Raw genomic sequence first — 25245 nt, forward strand, 5'->3', positions numbered from 1 at the left:
TTTGAGCTTGCTATATACATATCTACTATTATTCACTTGTTACTATGTTCTTAATAGTCGGCCCACCAACACTGCTCAAATAGTAGAAATACAAAGGAAGCTCATTTTAAATTGCAGTTTTCTGCCTCAGGGATCAGCTCTGATTAGTTCTGTTTTGTGCAATTCTCTCCATCACCACTTCTCTTTCCAGGTTTCTTTCATCTAATAGAAAATTAAATGTGATGCTCTGCTAGGTTCCCAAGAATTACTAAATTATATCACATTCAAATATATAAGCCTCACAACTGCTGCTCAGAAAATATTATAACAAAGGTATGTGCATAGCCCAGGTAAAATGATCATAAAAACTGGAGCAGAAAACACAGAAGCTAAAAATTATTCTGCAAGACGTCAGGTAAGAAATTAAATGAATTCTACCATTATAAGAAGTTAGGAAACATGCCTTTTAAGAATTCTTTGATGTGAGAGATTTAATTTGTATGCAAAAGTGACTCAAACACGGCAATTCCCCCAAATGATCCGTACTTCTGCATCATGGCTTAATACAACAAATCCAGAACGTTTCACTTCATTCTACACAAAGACCTGAATACTATTCAACCGTCGCTTTGTTATTTTCAAAAAATTTCTCTCATGCTGTCCAACAAGTAACAGAAAAACAAGTTTGTTTTGCAGGAGGTACAAGGGCAGAGTCACTGAAACTAACAACGTGGGGGATTAGGATTGATAACAGGCTCAGCTCAGGGCTACAAACAAGCCAGAAATGGTTTCACAGTATCTGATGTAAAAGATGGCATCTCTCAGTCCCTCAACACAAAAACTCCTGAGGAGACTACATCCACGCTGGAGTGGGGTACAAAGCACTGTGAGACTATGTAACTGTTACAAAAGGCGGGGGGGGGGGGGGGGGGTGTACAAGTCTTTTTTTCAGGAAAAGATCTAGCGCCATTTTTACAAACTGCCGTCAGCCAGAAAGAAGATCCTGCTCAAATGTAGGTTTCAGAAAGCAAAGTATTACCAGAAACATGGCTAGTTTTTCAGAAGTTCTTCCCACAGGCTACATTTTAGCAAGTGCTTTGTCTTGAGTTGCCACACACGGGCAACACACGACACTGTTGTCAACGGAGTCCTGATGATGGGCCAAATTTAAATAGCCCCTTTCCAAAGAGAGAAATCATTTTCTCTGAGATTCTGGTTGAAAACCTAGCTCTCTTTTTATGGTTCCTGTTGCCCTGTCAAACAGCAAAGGTAATAACGAGCCTAACTCAAAGTGTATTTGGAGGTCAGACAAGGCTGATGTCCTTCTCACTCCTGGTAACGTTCCCAAACCTTCCATCGTGACAAAGGACCCACAATTCAGTCTTGCATCATCATATTACACTAGCCTCCCTGGTGCCCTGGGCTACGGACTCCCCAGTCCCTCCTCTTCGCCACTGAGGACGCTGGCTCCTTGCTCCTCACCTTCCTTCCCACCTGTACTCCTGTCCACACCTTCATCCAAGCGGACATCCACACCCAGCACCCTGACCACACGGTTCCTTGGCCTCATCACTCAGCTCCTTGGCCTGTTCCTCCACCCCAACTCAGCCGCTCACCACACAGTCCCATCCCAGACCCTGAGTATACCTGCAGTACTTCTCAAATACAAATACTCTCTAATCTCCACTCCCATCTTTTTAAGATCCTTTTTCAAAGCCCTTCCACAATAGTAGTTAAAACTCGACCGTACCATCCATGCCAATGAGCATGCTCACTTCTCACGGACTTGCTTTCCTACAAGGACTGGGCTCTGGGGCCTAAAACTCAACACCATAGGGCCTTATGTGAAAGGGTTTAGAAGTGGCCTCTCACCCTCCAATGGACTCAACCACTCCTGTGACTGAAAGCCAACTGTCTTCTGGAGAGTGTCCTACAACTAGGCAGATTGGTTCCTTTCACCTTAAGTTCTTTACAACAAGCTTGGTCTACGGAACCCTATTTTCTTTTCCTGGTGAGCCAGCTTTCCCATTCAGGAAGAGGACAGCTTCATAGCTTCTCCTCTACTTCAAATACGCTGGACACCCACTCCCCTCTTTCTGATGCTGACCTTGATGTACTTGCATTGCCAGAAGCCAGTAGATGAAGACCCTGCACGTTTTCACCACCAAATCATACCCCCCTACCCCGCTCCACCTACCGTTATTAATCCTCTCTTCCTCGTTATAGTGGATACAGTGCCCCTTCTCTGACCTAAGGCCCATCACCCTACTCAGTCATTCCCTCCCACCCATGTGAAGGATTATATGCTTTCAGCTAGCCCCTCACTAGTCTTTATCTTCAATGCCTCCCTCTGGAGTCAGTCTCTTCCACTGGCATTGACATGTGCCTCATCCTCACAGGTAAACTGCTTTATCTAGATACATACCTACCACTTCCTCACCTCTGGTTTTTTTGTTTTGTTTTTTTTTTTTTTTTCAACATTTATTTATTTTTGGGACAGAGAGAGACAGAGCATGAATGGGGGAGGGGCAGAGAGAGAGGGAGACACAGAATCGGAAACAGGCTCCAGGCTCCGAGCCATCAGCCCAGAGCCCGACGCGGGGCTCGAACTCCCGGACCGCGAGATCGTGACCTGAGCTGAAGTCGGACGCCCAACCGACTGCGCCACCCAGGCGCCCCTAAATCTATTTTTGAAAATTTTTTTTTTCAACGTTTATTTATTTTTGGGACAGAGAGAGACAGAGCATGAACGGGGGAGGGGCAGAGAGAGAGGGAGACACAGAATCGGAAGCAGGCTCCAGGCTCCGAGCCATCAGCCCAGAGCCCGACGCGGGGCTCGAACTCCCGGACAGACCGCGAGATCGTGACCTGGCTGAAGTCGGACGCCCAACCGACTGCGCCACCCAGGCGCCCCTCACCTCTGGTTTTCTACACAAGCATTCCCAACCATTACGTGCTTCTTACCACACAAACGATACTTAGGAAAGGTCACTAATAACCGTCCCTCTGGCCACGTCCAAGAGAAAGGTCTGTTTTCAACTTAACCTCAATCTGAGAAGCAATAAAAAGGGCGAGCATTTTCTCATTGGCACATGGTTGTCCCTTCCCTTCTACTAAAGTAACCATCCTGAGCTTCTTTTTGCTTCACCGTGGTTCCTTCGTAGGCTCCATCAGGACTTCCTCTGTAATACCCTTTGTCCTTTATAAAGCTCCACGAGGACAGGGACAACATCTTTTTTATTTATCGTTCTGTCTCCAGAACTTTGCCCAAAGAAAGCGCCCGTTGAGTATCTGATGATGAGAGGCCAAAAATAAATAAATAAACCTTGATCCGTACCTAATATCCCATACAAAATTAACTCAAAATACATCATAGGCCCAAATATAAAATCCAAAACTTAAGCTTCCCTCTCAGCGCAGCCAGCAGCATGTCGGTCTCATAAAATCCCAAACTGCAAGTATTTACAAAGAAACACAGGAAAAATGTTTTGTGGTCTTGGGAGAGACAAAGTTTTTTGTTTTTGTTTTTGTTTTTTACGTTAGATAGGAAAAGCGTGATCTGTAACAGAAGAAAGCTGAAACTTAATCAAAATTGACTTTTGGATTACAATATAAAGAGAAGAAACTGACAAGCCACAGACTGGAAGAAAACACGGAATATATAAAGCACTCTCAGACACAGACATTTAGATATGCAGACAGCTAAATATCGAGAGTTGGTAAACGGATGGACGATACACGAAGACAGGTAACTCAGTAATAGATGGCTCAGTGACAAGAAAACAACTTTAAGGAACTCTGGAGATGACGATTTCCCCAAAATGGGTTGCTCTATACCCATCCGGTGTCACCTCTTTCAACCACGTGCTTCCCAACTGCAAAGTGGCTTGGATCATCACTGGTCACACCTACATGAGGACATCTCTAGCATGCTGTTGTCATTCATGCTATATTGCCTGTCTCGTATTTTCTCATAAGGCTAAATTAACTTGATGTCGAATGAAAATCAGGGTAAATATAAATATATATTCATGTACACACCATTACATATGTACATCCTGCTACACATACAGGGACTGAATTCACCAGAAGTCATCTAAGCCCAGAGCTTTTTTGGCGGGAAGGTTTTCAACAATGTATTAACAGACATAGGGCTTTCCAAATTTCTCTTTCTGATCAGGGCAATCCCAGAAAGTTGTGTCATTCAGGCAACTTGCCCATTTCACTTCAACTGCAAGTATGCAGACCTAAAGTCATTCAGATTATTCCCTTAAGACCTTTTAAAGGATGTTGGATTTATACTGCTCTCTCCCTTTTAGTTCTGACATTGGTAACTTCTATCTTCTCTGTTTTTTAATCAATCTGGCTAGAAGTTCAATAATTTTAAGTTACTGAAGTATGAACAACTGGTTTCACTGGTTTTTATCTATTACTACTTCCCTGATTCAATGATTCTGGCTCTTATTTTTAGTATACCTTTATTGTCATTGCATTGGGTTTAAGTTGCTCCCCTCTTTCTAGCTCCTCCTACTGGAACTTAAAAGTTACTTTCTAATATGGTGGTTCTCCAAGTATAGCCCCTCAACCAGCAGCATCAAAAATCACCCAGGAACTTTATTAGAAATGCAAATTACCATGCCCCACTCCAGACCTACTGAATGAGAAATGATGGGGGGTTGGGGGGGGGAGAGCCAACAATCTGCACCTTAACAAACCTCCCAGGTAATTCCGACGCACACTAGAGTCTTTGGAACTCCCGTTGTAATAGGGGCATTTCACGCTATGGCTATTTCCCTCTTGATTCCACGTTAAATTCCCCCCAAGTTTTTGATGTATCAGGTGTCCATTATCATTCACTTTACAGTATTATTTAAATCCTCTTGAGCGGTCTTTATTGGCACATGAGTTGCTTAGAAGTGTTTTATTTCCAAACATTTGGGGGATTTTCCAGATTTCCTCCTGTTATCTATTTCTAACTTCATTTCACTGTAGTCAGAGAATTTAGTCCAAATTTTAATTAACGTCATTAATCCAATTTATTTTAATCCTTTGTTAAGATACAGTTTTTTGTGGCTGAAAATGTCATCTTAGGGAACATTCAGTGTGTACTTCAGGTGAACGTGTTTTACAGTTGTTGGAGTTAGTGTTCTATAAATGTCAAACTAGTTCATTTTCATCTGTATCATTCAAATCTTACATGTTCTTTCTGACTCCTTGTTTAAAACCTATCCAACAATCCGAACGGATTTGCCTACTTTTACTTGTAGTTCTAGCAAAGTTTTCTTCATCTATTTTAAAGCACTATTGACACATACAGATTAAGGACTGTTCATACTTCCTAACGAATTGAAGCTTTCATTATAAAATACTCAGCCTCATCTCTGATAATGCTCCTTTAATGTCTACTTGGTTATTAATATACCCACACAAGTTTTCTTGTTATTAGTGTTTCCATGGTATATCCTTTTTGCATGTTTTTTAGCTTATCCTTCTCTTTAAGGTAGGTCTCATTTAAAGTGTACACAGCTAGGTTTCTCTCCTTTATCCAGTAGGACCATCTCTCCCCTTTTGGATAGACTACTTAAGCCACGAACACGGACTGTAATTACTAATGCAGGGAGGTTTAAATCCATCATCTTGCTATATGGCTTTCCCTTTGTCCCATTTGCTCTTTCTTCCTTTCTTTCTACTTTGCTGACTTATTTTGAATTGAGCATTTAGTATTCTATTTAATCCCTGCTATTGACTATTTAGCTAGAGCTATTTTTTACTAGATACTCTGCAGATTATAAGAGCATCTGTAAATTATCACAATTCACTTTAAATGAACATTATAATATTTCATACACAACGTAACACAAATATGTTTATGCTACACATGAAATATAAAATGAGACGGAAGAAATACTTGGCAAGATAATTGTCGCAATTTTTCCAAAATTCATCATAGGTATCAGCTCACAGTGCCAAGAATCTTGTTGAACCTGGCCCAAGATATACCTACAAAGAGGACACTAGGTAGATGCTACTCAAACTGCTGAAAATATCAAAACTAAAGAGACAACCTTGAAAGCGATTAGAGAAGTACTATATATTACACACTGGGAAACAAGGACATGAAAGAATGCAGACTTCTTATCAGAAACCATCCACGCCATAAGACGCTAAAACGATATTTTTGAAGTGTTGAAAGAAAAAAAAAAGTGTTACCTCAGAATTCTGTCATCTATGAAAACACTCTCAAAAATAAAGAAGAGAAAAATGGGTAAATTCATCTCCAGACGGAATTTAACGTGAAATGTTAAAGTAGATCTTTCAGGTTAAAGGGAAAGAGGCCTAGACACAAACCTGGGTTTTTCTAAGATATTTTAGGAATATCTTAGAAATATCTTAGAAAACATACTTTTTCTTAATCGTAGACTCACAGGGAGCCACAAGAGTCATACAGAGAGATCCCATATTCTCTTCCTCCATTTTCCCACAACGGTAACGTCTTGCACAGTTACAGTACAATATCAACAACCAAAACTGTGGCATTGGTACAGCATGTATGTAGAGCTCCGCATCATTTTATCACATGCGTAGATTCACGCAATCACAACACAGAACTATTCCATGATCACCAAGACCTCCCTCGTGCTGTCCCTTTGCAGTGAAACTCCCCCTCTTCTCTCAGTATCCCTACGCCCTAGCAACCACTCGTCTGTTTTCCAGCTCTGTAATCTTGTAATTTCAAGAATAATATATTAACACAGTCTCTCACTCAGCACAACACCCCTGGAACCCACCCAAACTACTGTGCGTATCAATAGTTCCTTCCTCTTTACCGTTCAGTAATATTCCACGGTAAGGATTGTGCCAAGGTTTATATGACTCACAAATTGAAGGATGTGCCAGTATTTTCAGGTTTGGGCTATTATAAATAAAGCTGGCATGAATCGCCAAATACAGACTTTTATATGAACGGAAGATTTCATTTCTCTGAAATAGAGCCCAGGAGCAAAACTGCTGAGTCATCTGGTAAACGTAGGTTTCGTTTTTTAGAAAACTGCCAAAATGTCTTTTACGCTCCCACCAGCAGTGGACAAAGGTCCAGTTCGCAGCATCTTTGCCAGCACTTGGTACTGTCGTTATTTATTAAATCGTTTTACTACACGTGTAGACGCAGTCTTAGTTTGCATTTCTATAACGAGTAACAATGCTAAATACTTTTTCATGTACTTATTTCCCGGGCATATATCCTCTTTGGTGAAATCTCTCACGTCTATTGGCCATTTTCTAATTTTTTTATTCATTTGTTTGTTTACCATTGAGTTTTGAGAGTTCTTTACTATTGTAAACATGAGTTCTTTGTCAGACATGTCGTTTGCAAACATTTTCTCCCATGTGTAGTTTGTCTTTTCATCATCTTAACAGGGCCTCTGCCACAGCAAAGTTTCTCACTTTGATGAAATCCAATCTGCTGGGTTTTTTTGTTTTGTTTTGTGGGCTTTTTGGGGGGTGGGGGTGCAGGAGGGGCTTTTATGGATCATGCTTCTGGTGTCAAGTCTAAGAAATCTCTGAGCGTCATGAACAGTTTCTCCTCTGAACCCTGTGGATAATCTTATTTTTTTGCAAAGAGTGTGGAGTTTTGTTGTCAAGCAGTTAAAATACCAGTCAATCACCTCAATCCTACAAAGGCTTGGTTTTCCTTTAGTCCTGAGGCATAGTTCTTAGACCTAAAGGGCAGCCCTTCTGGAATTTCAGTGGAAAGCCCCAAGTGTTTATCACGTCCCTCTTAACTTGGTTGGACCTGACCCCAAAGCCTACCTCCCCAGCACTGGGCAACTGCTGAAATTTCTGCTCAACTCTTCAACCTGCCAGCTGCTGCTTTCTGCCTGGTTCCATGCAGTATCATTCAGCTCCGGCACAGCTTCCGAGTTAGCCAAGGACTGCAGAGGAACTGGCACACACATTTTGTGGGTCTTCTCTTGAAATATTTCCCCCCTACTCTTTTTCTACTCTGTCCCGCAATGACAAATGCCAGCCTCGGTTCCTCGGCCCAGCAAAACTGTCGTGTTCTACCTGAACTCTGCTTCCCTGCATGAACTCGAACTCCTGCAGGGAAGAAGCCAACTAAAAGTACATCTCCCATAGCCTGCTTCCCTCCTTTGAATGGTGTGCCCTCACCAGCTTCTACAGAATTGCTTTCATATTCTGTCCAGATTCATCCAACCCAGGTCTGATCTTTATGTTAATTTTTCATTTTGGAAGAAGTATACATTTATACCCCAAACATGATGAAACTCCGGAAACTGGTTCCAAATTTATATGGAAGACACTTTCTCCTTTTCTAGAATTGAAGATAAAGATCATCAAACTTGTTATCTCTGTTTGGATAGGTGGGTTGCTCTTCCCCACCCACTTCTAAATGCCCCGTTCACTAGTAGGGGTAGCTCATCTAGGGTCCCATCTCCAACTAATTGCTTCAGGAGAGGTTCAGGAGAACCTCAGGCTGCACCTTCTATCCTTAAGTTGTACCAAAACTCAAAACCTGACAGGAATAACCCACCAACGCGCTTATTCTGAACAGTCTTAATGTCTTAATATTTCGGATTTCAGTTTTCCCTGTTTCTGACTTTTGAGAATTTCCCTTATTTTCTTGTGCATTCGGCTATTTTAAAGTCTCTTTGTTAAAGACTTCATCCCCGCATTTCTAGTTGTTTGTTTTTTGGGTGTTTTGTTTTGCTACTGAAGTACTTTCAGGTTATCTAAGTAGCTAAACTGTGATAATTAGAAGGCCAGATGTTATTTTTATAATGAGAAAAAAATAGTAAATGTTACACGGAAAAGGTGGGGGAAAAACAATTTTGTGTATGTACGTAAAATACACTTAAAAATACAGCCAAAATTGCAACAAGTATCCTCTGTTCTTCAAAGAAGTTTTAAGTTGAATAACTAGGATTGTGGGAAATTAGGACCGTGACAGAACAGACTGTGCGTCGTTGTGCAGCAAGAAAATGCTCCAGGACTCAAGCCACCAGGGACAGTAGAGGAAGTGGTGCAATCATCTATGCTTCACTCTGAACAAGGGCTCCAAGTCAACACTCTATACCACAACCTCTAAAATACACGTGGGATCTGTCTCTAAATGCAGTTCATCGCATCCTGTGCTTAGAGTTCCAAAAGCACACAATGTTCAGAGAGAACTAAGTTAAATAATGCTTCCAATCACCATATATCCACTGCTTAATATAAAATTTAATTGTAAAACCAATTCAGTAGAAGGGTGAATATCACAGTGTTGATAATCTTAAGTCAAGAATTCTTGGGAGATATCATTCTGTTGAGCAATGAAATCACAAAATGTGATTATCCTACCAAAAAAAAAAAAAAGACATAAAAAACAAAATACAGGAGCCTGGCTGGCTCAGTCAGTGGAGCATGAGACTCTTGACCTTGGAGTTACATGTTCGAGCCCCACATTGGGTGTACAGATTACTTAAAAATAAAATCTTAAAAAATAAGTAAATAAATTTTGAAAATTAGATTCATTTCAAAGTAATGACAATAACAGTGTTGCATAGCATACTGAACTTAGTAAATTAATCTGTTGAAAAGAAAAAGAAAATAGCAATCAATGACAGCTAATACATTAACCCATCATAAACTAAAATTGTGCATTTCAATTTAGAAAAAGGTTAAAACAGTTATAACCCATAATTTATTTCTTACTGTATATTTAACATGGCAGTTAAAGTGACGCTGCAAAGGAAAAAGATGCACCCCAGAATGCATAGATTTGGCCTCACCTCTTTAATCAAGTGATCAAAGTATAACTAATCGTGGAAACCTGACACTATCTGCTTCCTGGTATGATGAAATCTGAAACACCCAACATCACCTATGATAAATTTTTACCCAAAAACAAAGTTTAATCTGAATCTAATCAAGCCTCTCAACCTAACTTACAGTTTATAGGAACTTTAGGGACTAGATGACCCAGAAAAAACAGACAGACGAATCCAGAATGTAGAACATTCTACAAGACAAGTAGCTTGGATTCTTCAAGAAATCAAAGCCATGGGGGATAAAAACGGGACGACAAATCCATAAGAAATATTAGCACACCCTCCCCCCCTTAAAACCAACAGCGGATTGTAAAAACAAAAACTCCACAAGCCAAGTGGAGTTTCATCTAAAAACACAAAGGTGGTTTAATTTTAGGAATGCCAATAATTCCTGTTAATAGAGACAGAAAAACTATGCCATCACCTCTATAGATGTCCTATAATCAAATTCAACACTCATTCACGCTAAAAATAAAAACCTGGTAGAGCCTTATTTAACGAGATTTTATACGAAAACCAAGTATTAATGAGAATACAGAACACTAGAAATTCTTTCATTTTCGTTTTATACAACTTTTTAAGAAAATCATTTAGACTATCCTCTAATGTTGAACATAAGCATACCCTATGATAAGGAATTCTAACTCCTAGGTTTACCCAACATAAAGTTCACACAACTATATCAAAATGAGTGTCCAAGAATTACTTATAACAGCCAAATATGGAAAACTACCCAAAGGTCCACCTCCAGTGGTGATATATCCATTTGAAGAAAATGAACTACAGGTTCCTAAAACAAGGATTCCCCAAACATAATATGGAACAAAAAAAGCTAGATACCAAAGAGTACATGTCATATGATATACTTTAAATATAATTCAAAAGCAGACAAAATAATCATAGTATTAGACATTATGGTAGTAATCACCCATAGAACAAAGGGAGAGACTAATGATTGGTAAAGGGTGTAAGGAATCACCTGTTGTGCTGGTAATGTTCTATTTCTTAACCCAGTCTCAGTTTCCTGGGTTTTCATTTTGTGACAATTTACTGAGCATGATATATATGTTTTGTACATATTTCTGTACATCTGTAACTCTTCAATTAAATAAAAAGCATTATAATTTTTAAACCAAGCAAGCAAGCACAAAGTAATCCCTAAATCCCTAATCCCTGAATATGTAACACAAATTGAAAACACTGTATGATTATATATCATGTCGGTAACAAAGAATTATTTCAGTCAACCTGAAACTCAGTATTTTAGCTGTATACATCATCCAGTGAATTATATCCCAAGGACCAAAACGAAAAACAAAACCAAACAAAATGCTACAAAAATACTTTAAACTGTACTTCACATTTTTATTGTTAGCAACAATATTGGATTGGTATTGTTTTTAAACTATTCTAAACCATAGGTTGAAGCAAATAATTATGTTAATGTCATTAGCAGCAAAGATTTTCAGCTTAAAAGAAAAATAAAAATTTTAAAGAGGTAAAAACTCAAATTTAAATTGGAAATTGGAAAGATCAGTATGAATGGACTTATTTTTCATTTTCAGAAATAGTATTTCCTAATTCTAACCTTTGGAAAATTCTAGAAGAAATGATAATCCAGGTAGCAAAGAGCACTCATACCCAGACTTTGTTCTCTAAGTACCATTTCCAACCAAAATTAAACAAAGTTCCTTAGAAAACTGATGTCAAAACTAGGGCTTAGTTATTCCCAAACTAAGCCTGTGAAATCTTGTTGACAGAATGCAGGCAAGTTATCAGAGATAGTAGAGTCATGTTGAAAAGTAAGAAGCAAACTCGAAAGGGTTCCCAATGGACTTACTACAATTAAAGCATCAAAAAGACTAGTAATGCCAAAGACTGAAATACATAAACATACATATATTAATCCACAGTTCTTAATAATACAAAGAAAATCTCATTGGCCACATCAAGATTACCAACGCACCAACTCATTGTTCTGAAAAATAGTCTATAAAGGAAACAATCACTTATCCTGCCTTTGCTAAACAAACTAGATTTTAGGATAATAATGTAGTTGATATGGGCAAGTTCTCCTCTAAGAAAAACTCCCGACTGTAAGTAAGTGAAAATCATCATTTTTCCAACCCTAAAGGGCTAAGGCGTTTAAACAACAATCAATGGATGCTAAGAACTATGAAGTAAAAGAGAGATGGGGAACCCTGCAACAAGGCTGACAAAACCTGTAACCAGTGAGCAATCCTAACATCACCAACGATGAGGCAACCAGACATTGCCTGCCTCTCCCTGTGAGGCAACAGGAAATACACAGAACCAAGTGTGAGGAATTCCAATCACGCTCTCATAAAACTGAACTTGAATCTAATCAAGGCTATACATCAAAAATGGCAGTTCACAGGAAATGCAGGTGATTAAGGACCATGTTAAATGACACCAAAAGGGTGGAATAAGATTTCCACTATTCCAGCTTTGGCTAAAACAAATGACAATTTGCCTTTAGTGGATGATAGTAAAAAAAAAAAAAAAAAAAACAATAGGGAAATGTTTGAAATTAAGACTTAAGAGTCTACATTATCTAAATGCAACGCAAGACCCTATTTCAACCCTCGACCAATGAAAAGTTACAAAATGAATGTAGGAGACCGTCAAGAAAATCTGGAGAGTGGCTCTGATCCCATGGCTCCCTGGGAGTAACTAGTGTGGCTGCAGGAGACAAAGGAGGGCCTGTCCTCTAGGCACCACAAAACTCAGGGCACCACCAGCACAAGGTTCCCACCCCCAAAGGCCAGGACACCTCCACTCAGCAGCCCCCACTCACAGCAAGGAGCAATTAATGTGGGATTGAGGAGAAGCCCCAGAGCCCAAAAGATGGCCCATAACCACTGTAAACCTCATTGCTGATAACCTGTCCCTGTGCATGAAGGACCTTAATGGTCCTAGACCTGACTTGGTGCACGTTCCAAACTCACTCTGTAATCAAACCCTCTAGTTGGACTCAGATAAAGGAGACTGGATTCCTATGTATAATGACAGATTTAAAATTAGACAATGACAATGATACCTATGATTACACTGCCCAGGAAATGACGTTCAGTGAAAACTCTGTAGGTAAATGGAATGCTTCCATAATCCCATTACAAGCTAAACCAAATGCAGCGAAATGTTTTCTGTTCCTATCCACATGTAAACCACAGCCATTCAAGATGGACATGTGCCGATGCCTACAAACCAAAGAGTAACCATGACGTCCACATTGTCCCTGACCTGGGGGTTCTGGGATCCACATTCCGGCTTTCTTAGTAATACCGGGTTATTCATTCTCTGTGGTAATAAGATATACAAAGGTTTCCATCCAAATGGTCTGGACACTGTATGTTAGGATGTCCTGAAGCTAAAATGACTAAACAGGAATCCCTGGATGCTAGCCAGCTCTAAGCTATGATCATTTGTACATCAAGTGAGTCCTCATAGGCGAGCGTCCCCATAAGCTTTCAAATCCCATTATTCAAAAAAGCTCTGGTTTCTGTACATTTGTCAGAATGCTCTTCCTTCAACAAGGAGTTAATGAATTCGAAAAAAAATCACTTATTAGTTTTTCTGCAATTACTGGAAAAAGGTTTCAATGATACCCTGAATGCTCTTCATGCAGTACATGCTAAATAAATGGTTTATCTCCAACGGTACACCAAGATGGGACAGTCCTTGAGGCCCTGACTGCCCAACAAGGAGCTGCATGGCCTGGAGTTGGTGAAATGTTGTCTCCGTTGTTGACAAATCAGGAATTGTGACCCAAAGTCTAAAGGAGCCTAAAGAGCAGATAAAATTTTTCATCAAGTAAGTGACACCCTCTCCCAAAGACCCATTTTGTTGATTAAGCCTTTGCTCCTAGGAATCCCCACTCTGGGGGATTTTTCAGTCCTTGGCTACTGTTCTCCTTACAACCATCAGATGAACCTCCCTAGTGGGTTGCATGCTCTCCAGGGTTTCACATGCCTACTGACAGCCACATGCGCACCAAATGGCATCCTTAAGCATCAGGACACGGGAGAACATCAACAACAACCACAGAAGTGATGAAGATGGAGACCACGTGGCTTTCCAGCCTGACAACTCCTAACAGAAAACAGCGAATGCGGGACTCTCTGGCCTGCTGAGAGCACGACAAAAAAGAGGGAATCGTTAAAATCCAACACGGAGACCAGACTTGACAATTTCCTGAGCAGACAAAACCAGTCAGTCATATAAGCAAAGCTTCATTTAACTCATCTTGCAAAACCAGCAAGGATGACCTCACCTCAGTCGCTTCTTGCTTATTCGTCGGGGTATCAGAGGTGAAACATAAACAGTCCCCCAAGTTGATAGGAGGATAACCACTAACCAACTCCCTTTAAGAAGACCCCAATGTTATCACCAAGCACTTTAAAGAATCCACACACACTGCCTTCCCAGTATAAAAGCTGCTTTACAAGAGCATACCTCTGAGCCTCATTCCGTGTTTTGAGTGTTCCCAGTTCACAAACTGTCTTAGTATGTGCACAATAAAATTTTACTCATCACTACTTCAAAAAAAAAAAAAAAAGAGAGAAAAAAGAGAACAATCTGAATATTGACTGGATACTAAATGTCTCTGACTTCTGCTCAGGTCATGATCTTGCAGTTTGTGACTTCGAGCCCCACGTGGGGCTCTGTGCTGACAGCTCAGAGCCTGGAGCCTGCTTCAGATTCTGTCTCTCTCTCTCTCTCTGCCCCTCCTCCACTCACACTCTGTCTCTCTCTCTGCCCCTTCTCCACTCAGGCTGTCTCTCTCCCCTTCGGAAATAAACAAACATTAAAAAAAAAAATTAAAGAAAAAAAAAGAAAACACTTGATTTGGTTGGGTGCGATACTGCTAATATTTTTAAAAATCCTTTTCTGTTAGATATATATACTGAAATACTTAGGAGTTAAATATGATATATGGGATTTTTTTTAAAACAAACATGACCATAAAGGGGAGGGGAAGGAGAGGGAATGAGACTGGGAGGGAGAGAAGAGACAGATGACAAACAACATTGGCCAAGTGCTGATAATTATCGGAAGTGAGCGGTAAATCCTTATGCTAGTCTCTCTACTTTGATGTATGCTCAAAGTTTCCACTATCAAAATGTTTGATGAAGGGGTCAAACCAGAAAGGCTGTTAACTTTCCTTCCAGTTCTAAATTTCAGGGTTCTATATTCAACTTTTTCCGTAACATATCCACTGCATGCTTAAGACTAAATCTATGCACAATACCAGGAATATTTCCTGAAAAATATTACACATAAGCAGCACAATGATTACGGGGTGGTAAGCGTGTCATCTAGAAGGAGAGGCTTAAGAAGTTGCCTGTCTCTGTAGAAAAGAAAAAGAACGGAATAAACGCTTCTAAATACACACAAGAGACCACGGCCAGCTCTTCCCTGTAGCCATCGGTGAAAGCGTGAGACAAAAGAGACTTCCATTATGCCACAAGGATAGTAAAGCAGCTATTTCTCCGTATCTCCCTCTAACCAATGATACTGCCATACTTCCCTACCATTCTTTCAAGGACTTGTTAAATCCTGCAGCGCTGACTCGGTGCCTCAGACACTCGTTGCTCTGCTGGCCAGGCACTGCAGAATACTAGGTTATAAAATGAGGTTCTATACTTTCTAAATGCCTAGAAGATCTTCAACCACAATTCTTTTTTTTGGGGGGGGGGGGGGAGGGAGGGGGGTCCACCAGTAGTAAACCTACTAGCCAAAATTTTATTTGTGAAACCAGGAACACCCACAACCGTGAGTGTTACAGAAACCTGGTCTCAAGAGTCCTGAAGCTAAGCTTCACCGATGGGCTCCACGGGGCTCTCAAATCCCCTGGAATGACTGCACTTTCCTGGAGAGGCTGCCATGGCATTCATCTCAAACAGCAATAATCACTAATGGAATAAAACCACACGCCCAGCAGCAAGAACCCGAAAAAACAGGGAAAGATGAAACACCGTGTTGCATACCCGTTAAGCCAGCTTCTTGAGGCTAAGAGATAAACTCTTAAACTTCTGAAACTTGGTTTCTAGTGTTCGAGTGCCCTCTAGTGGCTGCTTCAATTGTGACAACCAATGGCTCAGAGCAGGAACGAATACAGAATGACAAAGTGTAAGAAGTAACAGCATACAGGAGTACCTGGCACAATTCCAAGGTACTCTGTGCACTTCTCATTATCCAGAAGAACTTAGCTCACAACATAATATGCATAATTAGGAAGTTTCCTAGATATATCATGACCCACGAGTACATTTTTTTTAGTAAGTATAATCTTCCCCAAGGTCCATTTCAAATTAATAAAACATCAACAGCCCCCAGAAAAGAACGGTACACCAAGGAAAGACGCGAGAACCTCAGGAATTAACACCCATCCCCTCCCGTCAATGGAGGCAGCATCAAGAAGGCAATGGTATCTGATAAGGGACGGCCACCAGGAGTAGGGGGACACAAGGTATCCGGTCCCTAAGGAGGGATCGGCCAACGTGCTGGCCAATGAACACCCTGAGTCCGCACAGAGACAAGTTCAAGAACTCGTTCAAGAACCGCCCGATCCAACGGTCTCGGTGACAGCACCGACGGCAACTGCCAGTGGGGACAGGCCACGGGCCTGGGGCCAGGGTGTGAGCCGAGCACATCGCCCAGGGTGACTGACAGGTCCCTGGTCGCCGCAGAGGCCTTCTGCCCAGACGGACGGGAATTCCTACGGCAGAACATACTTCCTGGAATCATGGCCACCTGGAGCCCCGCGCACAAAGATGCCAGCCGGGCATGGGCAACCTCTCAGCACTAGCCTTGGCCTCCAGCCGGTCTTCCCAGACTCTGCCCCAAGGCACCCCCTCACCTGCACACCTTCCATGACGGCTACCTACACACACACCTCTCCTTCAGGGTGTCCACAACGAAGGGGGAACTGACCCTCTAAACAAGAACCTTCTCACCCTCAGGACGTTTCTGAGTCTACAGATCGGTCTTCCCCAGAAGACATCCTACTGATATCTAGGACAGCTGTCTATGCCTAGGAGATTCATTCAGGCTTGCCGCCCAAAGCTGTGGCTCACTATTCACGCTATTTAGTATTCCGCTCTGTGAGGGTGACACGCTTTGTTCTACTGTTGACAGACACGGGAGTTATTTCAAATTTAGGGCTATTACAAATCATGCCGGTCATACACATTCTCGTGTGTCATTTGGTACCCTGGGTGACAAAGGAGGAGATGCTGGCTTACAGAGGAAAGATGTGCTCAGTTTTTTGTTGTGTTTTTTTTTTTTAATCTTTATTTTTGAGAGAGAGCGACACACAACAAGGGAAGGGAAGAGAGAGGAGGAGACACAGAATCCCAAGCAGGCTCCAGGCTCTGAACTACCGGCACAGAACTCAATGTGGGGCTCAAACCCACGGGCTGTGAGATCATGACCTGAGCCGAAGTGAGACGCTTGACCGACTGAGCCACCCAGGTGCCCAGAGATGTACTCAGTTCTTGAAGATGATCACCCAGCAGTCTTCCAGAGTGGCTGTGCCCATTTACATCCCCACCAGCAGCACAGAAGCCTTCCTTCTGCTCAGTACTTTCACCAACATTTAGGACTGAGGCTTTTTAATTTTTGCCAATCTGGTGACTGTCTTGATATTTCACGTTGGTTTTGACTTGCAATTCTCTGATGCCTCAGTATTTCGAAACCTCAAAAGACAGCACATATCCAGATTGAGATCATTTTTTTTTACAGCACCTACCACTACGAACCTAGTCCATCCAAGTCACCAGCACCATCTGAACTACTGCACAGCACAGGCTCTTAAAGTGCTTTCTCTGATTCGACCTTGCCCCTGTCCTTGTAACAGACAGAGTGATTCTCTTCAGATACAAGCTACATGGAGGCTCTCTGCTCAAATCCTCCAGTGGCTTCCCATCTCATTCAGAATCAAGTCCCAAATCTGAGCAGGGCTTACGACAAGGCTTGGGACGACCTCGCCCCTGGCGACTTCACTAACCCCATCTCCTGCCAGGCGTCTTCCTCTTGCTCAGTCCAGCTACATCACCTCCATGCTGTTCCTCGAAACATGCCAACCGCTCCTCTGATCTCCAGCCCTTTGCACGTGCGGCTCACCCAGCCAAGGGACATGCTCCCTCAAACCCTTCAGGTCTCTTCCTGGATGTTCCTACCCCAGGCTTTCTCTGGCCAACCCATCTGAAATAGTGCCACCATCACCTCATCCTTCCCAGACCCCACTATCCTCCTTTAGCTTTTCCGCTGCATCTATTAGCACCTAAACTAGATATCTGCTCTCTCTCCTCACACTAGAACATACGCTCCATCGAAACAGATTTTTATTTCTCTTGCTCAGCCCTATACCCTGGTACCTAGTCTGTACTTTGAACACAGACACCAACAAATATTTGTTAAACAAGGAATAAAAGAGTATCAATACAAGGAAAAAAAGAGTATCAGGGACGCCTGGGTGGCTCAGTCGGTTAAGCGTCCGACTCTTGGTTTCAGCTTAGGTCACGATCTCATAATTCTTTAGATCGAGTCCCGTGCTGGGCAATGTGCTGGCAGTGAGGAGCCTGCTTGGGATTCTCTCGCCCTCTCTGTCCTTCCCCACTCATGCTCTAAAATAAATAAATACAACATAGTATTCATATAGTAAATATTTATAGTTAAAATAAATCAATACAAAATAAATAGAAAATAGTAGCTGAATTTCTTCTGGAAGAACGTGCCTGGAATAATGGTCTTCCTGCACATAACACACTACCATACCCATAGCAGACACTCAATAAATGTTCAAATAGTTGAAGAACAACGAATTTGCCTTTTTCTTTCCTATTCCCTTCTCCTCTACCCTTCCAGATGTTCTAAAGCAATGTAGAACTTACTTCCATACTACTATTCATTTTTTAACATTATATATATATATATTCTTTCTGAAGACTCCATTCTTTCCAGGTCACATGTCACAACATTAACAGCTACTATTTGGACTTAGATGCTAATGGAGTCACTGTCTGTATTTGCTGCTTCTTTCTGTTACCTTAAGATTTGTTTACAGACAGCTACTCAAGCAGCTTGCTCGAGTACAATTTTTTAGAAATGTGGGTGAAATTAAGATGGAGTCTCTGAATTTCTGAAAAAGTCTTTTGTCCTCAAAAATCAAACAACAGGATGGCTGTACAGAGAAATTTAAGGTCACACGATCCCGTAAGTGTTCTTTTTCTACCGCTTTCTTAGTGTTGGTCTAATTCCACTGCGATCTTCAGCTGAAATAGTGGTACAAACAAATCATATGCAAGTCTAATTCGCTTTTGTTTATAACCTGAGTTTTGGTTTTCTTTTACTCTTTATAATTACAAATTTCACCAGGCGAGGACTAATTATGGGTCTTGTTTCAGCATCTTGCCTGACATTTGGTGAAACCTTTCATCTAAAGATTGAGTCTTTTCAGCTCAGGGTGAAATTTTCTTCTATTATTTCTTTCATGAATGTTTGCTTTGATCTCTTCTTCTGGTAATCCCATTATGTTTATCTTTGACAAGTGCTGTCCAACAGGAATACAATTCAAGCCACAAAGGTGATTTAAAATTTTCTAGGAGCCATATCAAAAAAGAAAAAAGTGAAATTAACTGTAATAATTTATCCATCCAAATGTATCCAAAAATATTATCTGCATAAAGATACATCAGAAATAACCAAATAATATTTTTATCCAAATAATATTCAGTGATTTGAAAATGTAGTCTACAAAAAAGGTACAGGTAAGATGCTTTTTTCTTTTTTCATATGGAGTCTTCAAAATCTGATATGTGTTCTCTACTTGAAGTTCATCTCAATTCAGATTACCTTTTTAATTTTTTTTAATGTTTATTTATTTTTGAGAGAGAGAGACAGAGAGAGAGAGAGAGAGTCTGTGTGTGTCAACAGTGAGAGCAGGAGAGGCAGAGAGAAAGGGAGACACAGAATCTGAAGCAGGCTACAGGCTCTGAACTGTCAGCACAGAGCCCGACGCGGGGCTCGAACTCACAAACCGCGAGATCATGACCTGAGCTGAAGTCAGACACCGGTTTTAACCAACTGAGCCACCCAGGTGCCCCCAGACCACCTGCTTTTCAAAGGCTAGTGCCTGCCATACTGGACAGACCAGATCTTCCAGAACTATCTTTCATGCTTTAAGTTCGTAATTTTTAACCTTTCTTTTTTTCTCCTGAATCCTAAGAGAATTCTTCCAGCTGATCTTCAGAGTTTGTTTATTTTTGAGAGAGAAACAGAGCAAGTGGAGGAGGGGCAGAGAGAAAGGGAGAGCAAGAGAATCCTAAACAGGCTCTGCACTGTCAGCGAGGAGCCTGACGCAGGGCTCAAACTCACGAACCATAAGACCATGACCTGAGCCAAATCCAAGAGTTGGACGCTTCACTGACTGAGCCACCCAGGCGCCTCCCTGATCTTCAAATCCACTCACTCCACTTCTAAGATACTCATCCTACTTATTACAGCACCTATATGACAGTCACATTTTACACCTTCAGGGCTCACTCTTCATGGCACGCTGCTCCTGAGCACTGACTGCCAATTTTGATTGCCCAGTCCTCTAGAATGTCACGAATAGGTCTTAGAAGTTTCCTTTAACTTCTCTTTCAACTCCTACAACCACTCTGTTTCATTGGAAACCCTTGTTCTGAGTCATGAGAAGCCACCCTCCAACTTTTGAGCTACTAAGCCTCTGTGATGAGTGATATTGCCCTAGCTGCTTGGTATTTTAGATTAAAAGTCTAGTTTATTCCTCTCTGATAACCAAGTTAGGTACCATCAGGGGTCACACTGGTCCCAGAAAACAAGAAAAAGGGTTAGACGTAGTGCCATTTCCTTTAGTAGCTCAGAGATCTCACAATTTGCAGAAAATGGGGATGGAACTGAAGCAAAGGAAATCCAGTGACCTTAAAAGAACTGTCCGTTCGTATCTACTCAGAAGAGGGCTAACTGGGATGCCATCCCAGCAACTGGCTGAGGTACCAGACAGCACAGTTACAGAACATTTTTCATCGCTACAGGAAGTTCTATTGGACAATACTTGGCTCAACAATTCCTCTTAAAGTCTCAAATACCATACCACCAAGTTCTGGCTCTACAAGATCCCCTCTCTTTCACACTTTCTCTTTCCTTCAGGAGTTCTTAACCTTGCCCCTAAAAGCCTTGGTTCTTTTCACCTATTTCAACTCTTGACACTCCCCAATCCAAGGGGAAACGGACACTCAAAAAGGCAGTCCAACAGATTTCACTTAGTGGAACTTGAATTTACTGATTAACTAAGAGATGCTTCCCAGTATCGGTACTCGAAAGAAATGGTATACACTTCAAAATATCTTCCAAGCATGCACGTCCATTAAATACTGGGGTCACAGTCAGAAACAACTGACAACTGATGAGGATGAAAATACTAACTTCAGGGTAAAAAGGAGTTTAATCTGAATTACGGAGCTGTGCTTCACTAGGAAATAAATTAGGTATAAGAAGATGTTAGAGAGACTACAAGGAAACTAGCAGTGAAATAAACCTTCTCCAAAAATTACTGAAATAATAATGAAGAGAGCCTAGAAGCATTTTAACTCTGCCGTATCACCTTTAATAACAGAACAGGTTGCAAATGTGTGGCTGGGTTTAAGCCTAAGAGCCTACTGAGCCTATTTTACAAATGCCACAACTCCACAAAGAAAAACTTACGTGAAGGTCAACGAAAGTTGCATGTTCTAAATCACCAAATCAGGAACGGGTTTTTTTTGTTTGTTTTTTTTGTTGTTTGCCATTCATAACATTTCAGTAATAAAAGAGACTTACCTCAGTAACAGGTGTATTTTCCTGGAGCTCAGTTGTGTGTGAGGCCAGTAAACCAATCACCCGAGCAACCTTGGCCCGTCTGTAAATGGAGAAAAATAAGGCCTGAGGAGAACCAGGAAACCAAGTAACATCACACAGTTATGAGCATTAACATCAAATAAAAATGGGATGTGCTGGGGTAACCATGTACTCTCCCATGAATAGGGCCCCAAGAAACGCACGGTCACGTACAGGAGACATAAACAGCAATGCCCTCTGCAGAACCGGTTGTGATGGGACTAAAGCTGAACAAGTCGTGCTTTACTAGAAAATGCAAAATAAAACTTTTGGAAGGCTTTAACCAGAGAGGAGAAGGAAAATGTAATTAACCGTTTTACTTCTGAGTCGAGCGGTATTTGGCTGAAGGTTATGTTCTACTTGTTAGGTCAATGATTGTAGACATAAGAGATAAAATATCAGAACAGTTAAACATTTATATATCCACCTCTACAGTAATTTTTATAATCATGGATCGTATACATATTGTCCCAAAAACTACAAGCTTCAGTGAAATTTGTTTCATTATCCAACAGAAAATAAGGTTGATAAATTATTAAATATCATTTTCAGGTGGAAAATTTTATTTCATGGAGAAAATTAGTCATAAGATTTTTTTTAATTCGAAAAAAATGGTTGAATGTGTGAGTTGATAAGAACCGTATTCTTTTTCCTTTTTTTTTTTTTTTTGAGAACCACATTATTGATGCTTTTGCACATTCTCTGGGCTAATCAGTGTTCATGTCAGCCAGAGAACCTCTGCTTTTCTGGTTCTTAAGCTACACAGGACCCGTGGAGGGAAACAAATCGCACTGAGAGAAGAACCATAGGAAAGTGTTTATGTTGTCAGAACTCTAACATACAGACCTAATTCTAACGGATTTCAACACTTCTTGAATTAGCCATTCACATGTCTTAACCATCTACAAACTGAAAAAGTCCTAGGTTATTTGTATGATTAGTATTCTGCCTCTAAATAAAAAGAGTATACTGTTTTTTAAATTTTAATTCCTTAGTCAACGTTACGGAAGTTTCAGGTATACAACAGTGACTCAACAATTCCATAAATCACCCAGTGCCCATCATGACAAGTGCACTCCTTAATCCCCATCTACTATTTCACCCATCTCCCCACCCAACTCCCCACTCAACTAACCATCAATTTGTTCTCTACAGTTTAAGAGTCTGTTTCTTGGTTTGTCTTTTTTCTTTGCTCATTTGTCTCTTAAAGTTCCACATACAAGTGAAATCATATGATATTTACCTTTCTCTGGCTTATTTCCCTAGCATTATACTGCAGCTCCATCCATGCTGTTGCAAATGGCAAGATTTCATTCTTTTTATGGCTGAGTAATATGCCATTGTGAATATATACCACATCTTTTTTACCCATTCACCTATGTATGGGCACTTGGGCTGCCTCCATAATTCAGCTATTGCAAATAATGCTGCTGTGAACATAGGGGTGCACGTATCCCTCTGAATTAGTGTTATTCTTTGCATAAATACCCACTAGTGTGATTACTGGATCGTGGGGTAGTCCTATTTTTAATTTTTGAGGAACCTCCATACTGTTTTCCACAGTGGCTGCACCAGTTTGCATTCCCAATGGTGTACAGGGCTTCCTTTTTCTCCACATCCTCATCAATACCTGTTGTCTCTTGTGTTTTTTATTTTAAGCCATTCTGATAGGTGTGAGTTGATATCTCGTAGTTTTGATTTGCATTTCCCTGATGATGAGTGATGTTGACCATCTTTTCATAGGTCTGTTGGCCATGTGGATGTCTTCTCTGGAGCAATGTCTGTTCATGTCTTCTGCCCACAAATAATTGGATTATTTGTTTTCTGGGTGTTGAGTTGTAGAAGTTCTTTATATTTTTTGGATACTGATACTGATATGTCATTTGCAAATATCTTCTATCCATTCCACAGGTTGCCTTTTATTTTGATGTAGTCCCAACAGTTTATTTTTGCTTCTGTTTCCCTTGCCTCAGGAGACAGATCTAGAAAAATGATGCTTTCCCCGACGTCAGAGACATCACTGCCTATGCGCTCTTCTAGGATTTTGATGGTTTCGGTTCTCACATTTAGACCATTCACCCATTTTGAATTTATTTTTGTGTATGGTGTAAGAAAGTGGTCCAGTTTCATTCTTTTCCATGTAGCTATCCGGTTTTCCCAACACCATGTGTTGAGGAGATTGTCTTTAAAAAATTATACTTTAAAAGTGATCAATTTGGGAAAAAAAAAAAAAAAAAAAAAGATTGGTAGGACATTGGACCAGAAGTTACAAGGAAAAGCATCTAGTCAGTGATCTGCCACCGACCCATTTTGTGACCAAGGCCAAGTCAATTATGCCTCAATTTCCAAACACGTGAAATTTCAAGGGAGAGATGGATTAACTTCTGAATTTTTTTACAATGAAAACACAAATGCTTAGTATCAGAAACTGACTAATGAATTAGAGGACGCAGAGCAAAAACTTACTTTATCTTAGTTCAAAGACAAGCCCAAAGTACTTATGAAACACTAAATTGTTTTTTCATTCTACAAAATTAAATAATGCCTACAAGATTTATTCAAGTAAAAGAAAAATGTATTACAATGTGCTAAGTAAATGTTTTCACCAATCTCACCAGAAACCACTCCTATCAGAAAAAGAAAAAAACAGACTATCTTAAAACCCTTATAGTTTTAAACTATCAACTATTTAAAGTAACAAAACATTCCTTAGTCTATACCAAATACTTACATACAACTATATCTACATATGATGCCCTCAAAAAACTGGCTTCTTCACAAAATCAGCCCCTTGTTTAAATATCACCATTTCAGGCACCCCTGGAGTCCCAATACCCTGTACCTCACAAGTGTCCCCATACTCAGGACAGCATCTGCACTGACCAATAACCTTTCTGCAGTGACAGGCACGTCACCTATCTACACTGTTCAATACAGTATCCATCACACACATGTGACTAGTGAGCACTTAAAATATGGCTGATACAAGTAAAAAAAAATTTTAATTACTTTTAAATGTAAGCTTTAATAACCACATACAGCTAGTTGTTACCACATTAGAGCAGATCCATGCTCCAGTTCCTTCTTGGGTTTACTTGTTTATTACCTGTGTCCCCTACCAGCCTAGAAGGTCCACAAACGCAAGACTTTGTCTTGCCCAACCCCGCAAGCCCCAAGACAGTACACCGCGCATCAAGTAGGCCCCAATAAACGTTTGCTGAATGAATAGGACAGTGACACCTAAAACAAGGTAACTAAAGATGCTAGTGGAAAAGGAGTGGCTAAATATAGGACTGTACATGGTAAACAAAAGTGGAACAGGGTTTCCAATATAAATCTCAAAAAAAAAAAAAATCAGGGCTATCATCATTGAGAAAAAGATCCCTTGTAAGAAAAAGCAGTACAACCTACAAAGGGCATCGTTATACACCATGTAACAAAGAATTAAAAGTTAACCCAAGAATAGAGGGGAAATTCAACCTGCTTCTCTTCCAAGCACAGCAAGAAGGCC

At 40.7% G+C, this 25245-nt stretch overlaps 1 protein-coding gene across 5 annotated transcripts in view; it reads right to left on the minus strand.

The window, feature by feature from the left end:
- The window catches only part of ULK4 (unc-51 like kinase 4), a 582128-nt gene that overhangs the window by 502308 nt on the left and 54575 nt on the right, over positions 1-25245 (minus strand). For all 5 annotated transcript variants that reach the window (XM_047874598.1, XM_047874600.1, XM_047874597.1 and 2 more), the window contains exon 17: positions 21678-21756. In XM_047874598.1, the coding sequence (XP_047730554.1) occupies positions 21678-21756 (79 nt within the window). The remainder of the gene's footprint in view (positions 1-21677; positions 21757-25245) is intronic.

The sequence above is a fragment of the Prionailurus viverrinus genome, chromosome C2, assembly GCF_022837055.1.
Source record: "Prionailurus viverrinus isolate Anna chromosome C2, UM_Priviv_1.0, whole genome shotgun sequence".
NCBI classification, from domain to species: Eukaryota; Metazoa; Chordata; class Mammalia; order Carnivora; family Felidae; genus Prionailurus; species Prionailurus viverrinus.